This window comes from Peromyscus maniculatus, chromosome 1, assembly GCF_049852395.1.
Source record: "Peromyscus maniculatus bairdii isolate BWxNUB_F1_BW_parent chromosome 1, HU_Pman_BW_mat_3.1, whole genome shotgun sequence".
NCBI classification, from domain to species: domain Eukaryota; kingdom Metazoa; phylum Chordata; class Mammalia; order Rodentia; family Cricetidae; genus Peromyscus; species Peromyscus maniculatus.
The window spans coordinates 12,602,899-12,615,945 of record NC_134852.1 but is presented as its reverse complement, the minus strand read 5'-3'; the positions used below and the strand labels follow the sequence as shown (position 1 = coordinate 12,615,945).

General features: G+C 45.9%; 1 protein-coding gene across 1 annotated transcript in view; it reads left to right on the top strand.

Annotated features, from left to right (window-relative positions):
• Window positions 1-13,047, top strand: part of LOC143272880 (receptor-type tyrosine-protein phosphatase H-like) — a 57,892-nt gene that overhangs the window by 18,192 nt on the left and 26,653 nt on the right. The window contains exons 8-10 of the mRNA XM_076569612.1: window positions 1,431-1,706; window positions 5,071-5,346; window positions 10,040-10,315. Coding sequence (XP_076425727.1) covers window positions 1,431-1,706; window positions 5,071-5,346; window positions 10,040-10,315 — 828 coding nt within the window. The remainder of the gene's footprint in view (window positions 1-1,430; window positions 1,707-5,070; window positions 5,347-10,039; window positions 10,316-13,047) is intronic.

Here is a 13,047-nt window from a genome sequence, read left to right as displayed (position 1 = left end):
CCAGAAGGCACTTCTGTCTCTCATCATCCTCGTGCCCTCCTCCTCTGTCATGTTCCCTGAGTTTGGGGGTTATTTTTTGTAACTTTATTTATTTATTTGTGTGTCGTGTGTGTGTGTGTGTGTGTGTGTGTATGTGTGTAGGGTTTTTACATCATTCATGTGTAACAGTGGATCATGTGTGTGCACACTCCTGTGTGTGAGTGTTTGTTCAGAGCCAGGAGTCACCTTAGATGTGGTTCCTCAGAGTCACTGACCTTGATTTGGAGACAGAGACTCTTACTCAGACATGCACTCACCACTTGGACCAGATCCTCTCTTCCCACATTGGCTTCCACAGTGTTGGGGTGACAGGTTTGAGACATCCTGTCATGTTTTCACAGGGTTCTGGGATTGAACTCAGCTCCTGGTGTTTGTATCGCAAGTACTTGATCAGATGAGCAACTTCTCCAGGCCCTTGTTCACGTTTGAGATAGCATGTCCCTATGTTTCCCAGACTGGCTTGGAACTCAATATGTTGTCCAGGCTGGTTTGAATTTGATGGTGCTTGTCACATAGGAGATTGGGAAGGCATGGCCCTCATCACAGACAGCATTTGGAAAGGTCTGGTCTAGATCTTGATATTCAGTATGATGGACATGTTGGTAGCACCAGCATTTCCCTATAGCTGATTGGGGATGCTTTATTTCTAACCTGAGAAAAGAACATCCATGTGCTCAAGCAGTTCTGGTTCCCTATATGCAAACTTCAAGAACTACTGGTCTAGGCCAGCACAGTGATACCCAGGTGTGATGCTAGCACTTAGGAGATAGAGATAGATACTAGGATCTGAAGGTGAAGGTTATCCTTGGCTACATAGAGAGTATGAAGGCAACTGGGACCACATGAGACTGTACTGGCTAGTTTTGTCAACTTGACATAAGAGAACGTCACCTGGGAAGAGGGAAGTTTAACGGAGAAAATGCCTTCATTGCATTGCCCTGTGAGGCTTTTTCTTGATGACTGATTGATGTGGGAGTGTTCTGCCCACGGTGGGTGGTACCATTCCCTACACAGGTGGTCTTGGGGCGTATATGAAAGCCAGCTGAGCATTTATGGAGAGCAAGCTAGTCAGCAGCATTTCTCCATGGCCTCTGCTTCAGTTCCTGCCTCCAGGTTCCTGCCTGGAGTTCCTGCCCTGACTACACTTCATAACGGACTGTAACGTGCAAGATGAACTAAACCTTTCCACTCCTAGTTGCTCTGAGTCATGGTGCTTTTCTACAACAGTAGAAACCCCAGCAGGACAGAAACCCTGTTTGAGGACCAGACCTAGTTCATCTCCCCAACAAAATATTGAGAGCATCTAGAAAACTTTTAAAGCAGAGTGCCCACTGGCTGCTTCCTTTGCCCTGTCCTGATGCTGACCTGTATCTTTTTTGTTAATTTCTCAGCTCCAAACCCAGTGAGAAACCTGAGGGTGGAAGCTCAAAACAGCAGCTCCATCAGCCTGACCTGGGACATCCCTGAGAACTCCTGCTCCTCCTCCTCCCAGAAGCTCAACTACTCGGCCCAGTGCACTGCAGATGGTGGGCATAATGAGACCCGGAACACAACAGACACCCGAGTCACTGTGGATGAACTGTGTCCTGCCTCTTCATATGAGTGTTCTGTGTGGGTGGAAAGAGATGGCGTCAGCAGCTCCAAGGTGAATCTCAGTCACTCCACAGGTGAGAGCGGACACTCTTGTCTTCTTTCTCCTTAACCAGAAGTGGTAAAAAGTGGTTGAGACGTGACAAGAGAAATCTGCAGGCGTCATGCCCCAGAGGGAATAAAGTGGAAGCCAAGTATGGACGATTCCCTTTTTTATCAGCCACGTCAGAAATGAGCAAGACATGGGTCAAATGGGTGTTCAGGGGACGTTTCCAGTTGTCCAACACGACCTAAATAGTCTGCTTTTTCTGCCCTTTTCCATTTTCCTGTGTGTGTTTGTGTGTGTGTGTGCGTGTGTGTGTGTATGTATGTATGTATGTATGTATGTATGTATGTATGTATGTAGCTTGCATGTGTACGTGTGTGCTTCGTATGTGAAGGTGAGTAGTTGTGTGTGAAGGTCCATGGTTGTGGTCAAGAACCATCAACTCGTCAGCTCCATTCATTCTAACCTGGACAGACTTCTTGTCTAGACTCTTCTTTTCTCTCAGACAGGGACTCATGATAGAACTCTGACTGTGTTAGACTTCACTATGGTAGGCCATGCTGGCCTTGAATTCACAGAGATCAACCTTACTCTGCCTCTGAGTTCTGGGATTAACAGAAGAAGCCACCACTCCCAGCCCATTTTATTTATTCATTATTTGATTTGATTTGATATGTGTTTGTTTATTGGATGTGTGGATGAGTATGTGGAGGTCATAGGAGCATTTGGTGGGAGTAAATACTCTCCTCCAATATGTGGGTCCCAGAGATTGAACTCAAGTAATCAGACTTGGTGGCAATCACCTTTATCTGCTGATCCATATTGGCGGCCCCTTAGTTTGAATATCAAGATGTCTGTTTTTACACTAAGCACAGTCCTTCTCGTGGACTCATTTTCCTCCCCCATGTCCTCCTACTGGCCCTCCTGTCACAGAGAGTTTTCCTTTACTTTTCCGTCACATCTATATGATTTTATGTAAGTATATAAATGTCTAGGAACAAGAAACGAGAGAAAATATACAGTATTTGTCTTTCAGAGACTGGTTAATACACTTAAATGTTTTTCTTTCAAAACAGAGTTTCTCTGTGAATCTTTGTCTGTCCTGGAACTCACTCTGTAGACCAGGCTAGCCTCAAACTCATTGAGATCCTCTGGCCCCTGCCTCCCAAATGCTGGGATTAAAGGCGTGTGGCACCATGCCTGGATAATTTACTTAAAATTTAATAAGAAATTATTTTAAGTGTATGGTTATTTTCCTGCACATATGTCTGTGCACCGTGTGTGTGTGTGTGTGTGTGTGTGTGTGTGTGTGTGTGTGTGTCTGTGCAGCAAGCGAGGAAGCATCATTTCTCCATGGTTTCTGCCTCAGTTTCTGCTTCCAGGTTCTTGCCTTGGCATCTCTCAGTGATGCGCTGTAAAGGATGAGTGGAACTAAATCCTTTGCTCCCCAAGTTGCTTTTGGTCATACTGTTTAATCAGGGCAACATAAACTCTATCTAGGGTTGGATGATGGTGGTAACGCCTTTAATTCTAGTACTCAAGAGGCAGAGGCTGGCTGGGCTCTGAGTTCTAGGCCAGCCTGGTGTACAGAGCCAACTCTAGCACAGCCAGGGCTATACAGTGGTACCCCAAAAAATTAATAATAATAAAAATTAAAGAAACCCTATCTAAGACCATACTCCACAGGGTATAACTTATGATGCTCATGTACTCATGAGAGTGGAGCCATCCACTGAGGCTTGACCAACCTACCAGGACCACCACCCTGAGGAAAACTGACTCTCCTTCCTCTAGAGGCAAACTGCCTATGGTTAGCTCTTCAGGTAGCGGGTGGAACATCAGTGTTCCCTCCACTGCTATCTAGAATGTTGGCTGTCCTGGTCTCATTCAGGATTTGTGCAAGCAATCTTCGCCGCTGTGAGTTCATGAGTGTGCAACAGTCGTGTCCTGTCCAGAAGGCACTTCTGTCTCTCATCATCCTCGTGCCCTCCTCCTCTGTCATGTTCCCTGAGTTTGGGGGTTATTTTTTGTAACTTTATTTATTTATTTGTGTGTCGTGTGTGTGTGTGTGTGTGTGTGTGTGTGTGTGTGTGTGTATGTGTGTAGGGTTTTTACATCATTCATGTGTAACAGTGGATCATGTGTGTGCACACTCCTGTGTGTGAGTGTTTGTTCAGAGCCAGGAGTCACCTTAGATGTGGTTCCTCAGAGTCACTGACCTTGATTTGGAGACAGAGACTCTTAATCAGACATGCACTCACCACTTGGACCAGATCCTCTCTTCCCACATTGGCTTCCACAGTGTTGGGGTGACAGGTGTGAGCCATCCTGTCATGTTTTCACAGGGTTCTGGGATTGAACTCAGCTCCTGGTGTTTGTATCGCAAGTACTTGATCAGATGAGCAACTTCCCCAGGCCCTTGTTCACGTTTGAGATAGCATGTCCCTATGTTTCCCAGACTGGCTTGGAACTCAATATGTTGTCCAGGCTGGTTTGAATTTGATGGTGCTTGTCACATAGGAGATTGGGAAGGCATGGCCCTCATCACAGACAGCATTTGGAAAGGTCTGGTCTAGATCTTGATATTCAGTATGATGGACATGTTGGTAGCACCAGCATTTCCCTATAGCTGATTGGGGATGGTTTATTTCTAACCTGAGAAAAGAACATCCATGTGCTCAAGCAGTTCTGGTTCCCTATATGCAAACTTCAAGAACTACTGGTCTAGGCCAGCACAGTGACACCCAGGTGTGATGCTAGCACTGAGGAGATAGAGATAGATAGGAGGATCTGAAGGTGAAGGTTATCCTTGGCTACATAGAGAGTATGAAGGCAACTGGGACCTTGTGAGACTGTACTGGCTAGTTTTGTCAACTTGACATAAGAGAACGTCACCTGGGAAGAGGGAAGTTTAACAGAGAAAATGCCTTCATTGCATTGCCCTGTGAGGCTTTTTCTTGATGACTGATTGATGTGGGAGTGTTCTGCCCACGGTGGGTGGTACCATTCCCTACACAGGTGGTCTTGGGGTGTATATGAAAGCCAGCTGAGCATTTATGGAGAGCAAGCTAGTCAGCAGCATTTCTCCATGGCCTCTGCTTCAGTTCCTGCCTCCAGGTTCCTGCCTGGAGTTCCTGCCCTGACTACACTTCATGACAGACTGTAACGTGCAAGATGAACTAAACCTTTCCACTCCTAGTTGCTCTGAGTCATGGTGCTTTTCTACAACAGTAGAAACCCCAGCAGGACAGAAACCCTGTTTGAGGACCAGACCTAGTTCATCTCCCCAACAAAATATTGAGAGCATCTAGAAAACTTTTAAAGCAGAGTGCCCACTGGCTGCTTCCTTTGCCCTGTCCTGATGCTGACCTGTATCTTTTTTGTTAATTTCTCAGCTCCAAACCCAGTGAGAAACCTGAGGGTGGAAGCTCAAAACAGCAGCTCCATCAGCCTGACTTGGGACGTCCCTGAGACGAACTGCTCCTCCTCCTCCCAGAACCTCAACTACTCGGCCCAGTGCACTGCAGATGGTGGCCAGAATGAGACCTGGAACACAACAAACACCAGTGTCACTGTGGGTGGACTGTGTTCTGCCTCTTCATATGAGTGTTCTGTGTGGGTGGAAAGAGATGGAGTCAGCAGCTCCATGGTTACTCTCAATCAATCCACAGGTGAGAGCGGACACTCTTGTCTTCTTTCTCCTTAACCAGAAGTGGTAAAAAGTGGTTGAGACGTGACAAGAGAAATCTGCAGGCGTCATGCCCCAGAGGGAATAAAGTGGAAGCCAAGTATGGACGATTCCCTTTTTTATCAGCCACGTCAGAAATGAGCAAGACATGGGTCAAATGGGTGTTCAGGGGACGTTTCCAGTTGTCCAACACGACCTAAATAGTCTCCTTTTTCTGCCCTTTTCCATTTTCGTGTGTGTGTGTGTGTATGTATGTATGTAGCTTGCATGTGTATGTGTGTGCTAGGTATGTGAAGGTGAGTAATTGTGTGTGAAGTTCCATGTTGTGGTCAAGAACCATCAACTCGTCAGCTCCATTCATTCTAACCTGGACAGACTATCGAGGACTATGGGGGTCCAGCCCCTCGATAGTCCCCTCCCAGGGTCCGCGGAAGGCTCTATCAACCAGCTGAGGATCTATTCTTTAGGGTCGGTAAATCAGTCTACGCTCGCAGAGTTCTTTGGTCCATTCGCTTTAATTCCTCTGGCATAACATCCTTTATACACAGCTTTAGTTCTGTTCTCATGTCTAGCTCCTTTCTTGCCTGATTTCTCTCTATATTTTTCTACTGTCCCCTCTAGGTTCTATCTTAATTCTTTCATCTAGTTCTGTCCCCTCTAGGTTCTCATCTATCTAGTTCTTTCCCCTATAAGCTCCTCTCCCGTCTCCTTCTCTCTCATCTGGCTCTTCCTCATCTTGTTCTTCCCCATCTGGCTCTTCCTCATCTTCCATCTCGTTCCTCTAGTCCTCTCTTTTAGCTCTTCAATCTAGTTCTTCCCCATCTCAGTTCGTTCCTCTCAAGTTCTTACCCATCTCGTTCTTCCATTCTCTTCTCTCTTCTCTTTCCTCTCCTGCCCTGGGAGTTCTGGTATATATATATACTTACAAGCAGTATTTCCTTAGGAGTGCAAAGCCAGGCTTCCAGGGTCAAATGGAGGGGTGATAAGAATAGGCTTAATTGACACATCCACCAGGCCTTCTCAAACAGGTAACCTGGATGCTTAAGTCTGTTCTTAGAGAGTACAGAGGTATCTCTGATAAGGTACTTTCCTCCATCCGGTGATGGACCTGGCCGGATGCTACCAATAATGATAATTACAGGGAGACTTGAACTGGGAGTTCTGGCTGAGCATAGCTGTTAGCACAGAAGGTTATCTAAAAATTCCTAGAAGTGGTTAGGTAAGTAGTTAGAGGTCTATAAAGTTAGTAAGGCTGTAAGAAAGGAGGGCCTAAGCTAAATTGTGTAAAGCTATTACTTAGTGTCCACCTGGCCTAGGTGGTGTTCCCTTGTGGAATTTACCTTAAGTCAGGAGACTCGCCTGTGGGTTGTTATCATTGTTAGTCCACCTGGGACTAACAATGGGCGCCCACCTGGGTGGTGTTTCCTGTAGTCCTTGAAAGTGGCCAAGGGAGATATCTGATTCCAGAGAAAGCCTTTCCCTGAGGCTGTTCTCCAAATTACCTGGAATGTGTATGTCCAGAGAGTGCTCAGTCTACGCTGTTAGTCCTTCTTAGGGAAAAGTCAATTGGGAAAGCTATGAAGGCACACATGATTTTCATAACAGAATACAGCTGATATATAACAAGCCAAGTAACACCAAAACCTCCTTGGGATTTGGCTTCCTCTGGAGGAATTCCATGATCCCTCCAGGTAGTGACTTTGCCATAACCAGCTGAGTTCTTATGATATATTCCTGCGGCCCGCAAAAACAGACTTCTTGTCTAGACTCTTCTTTTCTCTCAGACAGGGACTCATGATAGAACTCGGACTGTGTTAGACTTCACTATGGTAGGCCATGCTGGCCTTGAATTCACAGAGATCAACCTTACTCTGCCTCTGAGTGCTGGGATTAACAGAAGAAGCCACCACTCCCAGCCCATTTTATTTATTCATTATTTGATTTGATTTGATATGTGTTTGTTTATTGTATGTGTGGATGAGTATGTGGAGGTCATAGGAGCATTTGGTGGGAGTAAATACTCTCCTCCAATATGTGGGTCCCAGAGATTGAACTCAAGTAATCAGACTTGGTGGCAATCACCTTTATCTGCTGATCCATATTGGCGGCCCCTTAGTTTGAATATCAAGATGTCTGTTTTTACACTAAGCGCAGTCCTTCTCATGGACTCATTTTCCTTCACCATGCCCACCTACTGGCCCTCCTGTCACAGAGAGTTTTCCTTTACTTTTCCGGCACAACTATATTATTTTATGTAAGTATATAATTGTCTAGGAACAAGAAACGAGAGAAAATATACAGTATTTGTCTTTCAGAGACTGGTTAATATACTTAAATGTTTTTCTTTCAAAACAGAGTTTCTCTGTGAATCTTTGTCTGTCCTGGAACTCACTCTGTAGACCAGGCTAGCCTCAAACTCATTGAGATCCTCTGGCCCCTGCCTCCCAAATGCTGGGATTAAAGGCATGTGGCACCATGCCTGGATAATTTACTTAAAATTTAATAAGAAATTATTTTAAGTGTATGGTTATTTTCCTGCACATATGTCTGTGCACCGTGTGTGTGTGTGTGTGTGTGTGTGTGTGTGTGTGTGTGTGTGTGTCTGTGCAGCAAGCGAGGAAGCATCATTTCTCCATGGTTTCTGCCTCAGTTTCTGCTTCCAGGTTCTTGCCTTGGCATCCCTCAGTGATGCGCTGTAAAGGATGAGTGGAACTAAATCCTTTGCTCCCCAAGTTGCTTTTGGTCATACTGTTTAATCAGGGCAACATAAACTCTATCTAGGGTTGGATGATGGTGGTAACGCCTTTAATCCGAGTACTCAAGAGGCAGAGGCTGGCTGGGCTCTGAGTTCTAGGCCAGCCTGGTCTACAGAGCCAACTCTAGCACAGCCAGGGCTATACAGTGGTACCCAAAAAAATTAATAATAATAAAAATTAAAGAAACCCTATCTAAGATCATACTCCACAGGGTATAACTTATGATGCTCATGTACTCATGAGAGTGGAGCCATCCGCTGAGGCTTGACCAACCTACCAGGACCACCACCCTGAGGAAAACTGACTCTCCTGCCTCTAGAGGCAAACTGCCTATGGTCAGCTCCTCAGGTAGCGGGTGGAACATCAGTGTTCCCTCCACTGCTATCTGGAATGTTGGCTGTCCTGGTCTCATTCAGGATTTGTGCAAGCAATCTCCGCCGCTGTGAGTTCATGAGTGTGCAACAGTCATGTCCTGTCCAGAAGGCACCTCTGTTCTCTCATCATCCTCGAGCCCTCCTCCTCTGTCATGTTCCCTGAGTTTGGGGGTTATTTTTTGTAACTTTATTTATTTATTTGTGTGTCGTGTGTGTGTGTGTGTGTGTGTGTGTGTGTGTGTGTGTGTATGTGTGTAGTGTTTTTACATCATTCATGTGTAACAGTGGATCATGTGTGTGCACACTCCTGTGTGTGAGTGTTTGTTCAGAGCCAGGAGTCAGCCTTAGATGTGGTTCCTCAGAGTCACTGACCTTGATTTGGAGACAGAGACTCTTACTCAGACATGCACTCACCACTTGGACCAGATCCTCTCTTCCCACATTGGCTTCCACAGTGTTGGGGTGACAGGTTTGAGACATCCTGTCATGTTTTCACAGGGTTCTGGGATTGAACTCAGCTCCTGGTGTTTGTATCGCAAGTACTTGATCAGATGAGCAACTTCTCCAGGCCCTTGTTCACGTTTGAGATAGCATGTCCCTATGTTTCCCAGACTGGCTTGGAACTCAATATGTTGTCCAGACTGGTTTGAATTTGATGGTGCTTGTCACATAGGAGATTGGGAAGGCATGGCCCTCATCACAGACAGCATTTGGAAAGGTCTGGTCTAGATCTTGATATTAGTATGATTGACATGTGGGTAGCACCAGCATTTCCCTACAGCTGATTGGGGATGCTTTATTTCTAACCTGAGAAAAGAACATCCATGTGCTCAAGCAGTTCTGGTTCCCTATATGCAAACTTCAAGAACTACTGGTCTAGGCCAGCACAGTGACACCCAGGTGTGATGCTAGCACTGAGGAGATAGAGATAGAGACTAGGATCTGAAGGTGAAGGTTATCCTTGGCTACATAGAGAGTAGAAGGCAACTGGGACCTTGTGAGACTGTACTGGCTAGTTTTGTCAACTTGACATAAGAGAACGTCACCTGGGAAGAGGGAAGTTTAATGGAGAAAATGCCTTCATTGCATTGCCCTGTGAGGCTTTTTCTTGATGACTGATTGATGTGGGAGTGTTCTGCCCACGGTGGGTGGTACCATTCCCTACACAGGTGGTCTTGGGGCGTATATGAAAGCCAGCTGAGCATTTATGGAGAGCAAGCTAGTCAGCAGCATTTCTCCATGGCCTCTGCTTCAGTTCCTGCCTCCAGGTTCCTGCCTGGAGTTCCTGCCCTTACTACACTTCATGACAGACTGTAACGTGCAAGATGAACTAAACCTTTCCACTCCTAGTTGCTCTGAGTCATGGTGCTTTTCTACAACAGTAGAAACCCCAGCAGGACAGAAACCCTGTTTGAGGACCAGACCTAGTTCATCTCCCCAACAAAATATTGAGAGCATCTAGAAAACTTTTAAAGCAGAGTGCCCACTGGCTGCCTCCTTTGCCCTGTCCTGATGCTGACCTGTATCTTTTTTGTTAATTTCTCAGCTCCAAACCCAGTGAGAAACCTGAGGGTGGAAGCTCAGGACAACAGCTCCATCAGCCTGACATGGGACGTCCCTGAGAACTCCTGCTCCTCCTCCTCCCAGGACCTCACCTACTGGGCCCAGTGCACTGAAGATGGTGGCCAGAATGAGACCCGGCACAGAACAGACACCCGAGTCACTGTGGATGGACTGTGTCCTGCCTCTTCATATGAGTGTTCTGTGTGGGTGGAAAGAGATGGCGTCAGCAGCTCCAAGGTGAATCTCAGTCACTCCACAGGTGAGAGCGGACACTCTTGTCTTCTTTCTCCTTAACCAGAAGTGGTAAAAAGTGGTTGAGACGTGACAAGAGAAATCTGCAGGCGTCATGCCCCAGAGGGAATAAAGTGGAAGCCAAGTATGGACGATTCCCTTTTTTATCAGCCACATCAGAAATGAGCAAGACATGTGTCAAATGGGTCTTCAGGGGACGTTTCCAGTTGTCCAACAGGACCTAAATAGTCTCCTTTTTCTGCCCTTTTCCATTTTCCTGTGTGTGTTTGTGTGTGTGTGTGTGCATGTGCGTGTGTATGTATGTGTGTATGTATGTATGTATGTAGCTTGCATGTGTACGTGTGTGCTTCGCATGTGAAGGTGAGTAGTTGTGTGTGAAGGTCCATGGTTGTGGTCAAGAACCATCAACTCGTCAGCTCCATTCATTCTAACCTGGACAGACTTCTTGTCTAGACTCTTCTTTTCTCTCAGACAGGGACTCATGATAGAACTCGGACTGTGTTAGACTTCACTATGGTAGACCATGCTGGCCTTGAATTCACAGAGATCAACCTTACTCTGCCTCTGAGTTCTGGGATTAACAGAAGAAGCCACCACTCCCAGCCCATTTTATTTATTCATTATTTGATTTGATTTGATATGTGTTTGTTTATTGTATGTGTGGATGAGTATGTGGAGGTCATAGGAGCATTTGGTGGGAGTAAATACTCTCCTCCAATATGTGGGTCCCAGAGATTGAACTCAAGTAATCAGACTTGGTGGCAATCACCTTTATCTGCTGATCCATATTGGCGGCCCCTTAGTTTGAATATCAAGATGTCTGTTTTTACACTAAGCGCAGCCCTTCTCGTGGACTCATTTTCCTTCACCATGCCCACCTACTGGCCCTCCTGTCACAGAGAGTTTTCCTTTACTTTTCCGTCATATCTATATGATTTTATGTAAGTATATAAATGTCTAGGAACAAGAAACGAGAGAAAATATACAGTATTTGTCTTTCAGAGACTGGTTAATATACTTAAATGTTTTTCTTTCAAAACAGAGTTTCTCTGTGAATCTTTGTCTGTCCTGGAACTCACTCTGTAGACCAGGCTAGCCTCAAACTCATTGAGATCCTCTGGCCCCTGCCTCCCAAATGCTGGGATTAAAGGCGTGTGGCACCATGCCTGGATAATTTACTTAAAATTTAATAAGAAATTATTTTAAGTGTATGGTTATTTTCCTGCACATATGTCTGTGCACCGTGTGTGTGTGTGTGTGTGTGTGTGTGTGTGTGTGTGTGTGTCTGTGCAGCAAGCGAGGAAGCATCATTTCTCCATGGTTTCTGCCTCAGTTTCTGCTTCCAGGTTCTTGCCTTGGCATCTCTCAGTGATGCGCTGTAAAGGATGAGTGGAACTAAATCCTTTGCTCCCCAAGTTGCTTTTGGTCATACTGTTTAATCAGGGCAACATAAACTCTATCTAGGGTTGGATGATGGTGGTAACGCCTTTAATCCGAGTACCCAAGAGGCAGAGGCTGGGTGGGCTCTGAGTTCTAGGCCAGCCTGGTCTACAGAGCCAACTCTAGCACAGCCAGGGCTATACAGTGGTACCCAAAAAAATTAATAATAATAAAAATTAAAGAAACCCTATCTAAGACAATACTCCACAGGGTATAACTTATGATGCTCATGTACTCATGAGAGTGGAGCCATCCACTGAGGCTTGACCAACCTACCAGGACCACCACCCTGAGGAAAACTGACTCTCCTGCCTCTAGAGGCAAACTGCCTATGGTTAGCTCCTCAGGTAGCGGGTGGAACATCAGTGTTCCCTCCACTGCTATCTGGAATGTTGGCTGTCCTGGTCTCATGCAGGATTTGTGCAAGCAATCTTCGCCGCTGTGAGTTCATGAGTGTGCAACAGTCCTGTCCTGTCCAGAAGGCACTTCTGTCTCTCATCATCCTCGTGCCCTCCTCCTCTGTCATGTTCCCTGAGTTTGGGGGTTGTTTTTTGTAACTTTATTTATTTATTTGTGTGTCGTGTGTGTGTGTGTGTGTGTGTGTGTGTGTGTGTGTATGTGTGTAGGGTTTTTACATCATTCATGTGTAACAGTGGATCATGTGTGTGCACACTCCTGTGTGTGAGTGTTTGTTCAGAGCCAGGAGTCACCTTAGATGTGGTTCCTCAGAGTCACTGACCTTGATTTGGAGACAGAGACTCTTACTCAGACATGCACTCACCACTTGGACCAGATCCTCTCTTCCCACATTGGCTTCCACAGTGTTGGGGTGACAGGTGTGAGCCATCCTGTCATGTTTTCACAGGGTTCTGGGATTGAACTCAGCTCCTGGTGTTTGTATCGCAAGTACTTGATCAGATGAGCAACTTCCCCAGGCCCTTGTTCACGTTTGAGATAGCATGTCCCTATGTTTCCCAGACTGGCTTGGAACTCAATATGTTGTCCAGACTGGTTTGAATTTGATGGTGCTTGTCACATAGGAGATTGGGAAGGCATGGCCCTCATCACAGACAGCATTTGGAAAGGTCTGGTCTAGATCTTGATATTCAGTATGATGGACATGTTGGTAGCACCAGCATTTCCCTATAGCTGATTGGGGATGCTTTATTTCTAACCTGAGAAAAGAACATCCATGTGCTCAAGCAGTTCTGGTTCCCTATATGCAAACTTCAAGAACTACTGGTCTAGGCCAGCACAGTGATACCCAGGTGTGATGCTAGCACTTAGGAGATAGAGATA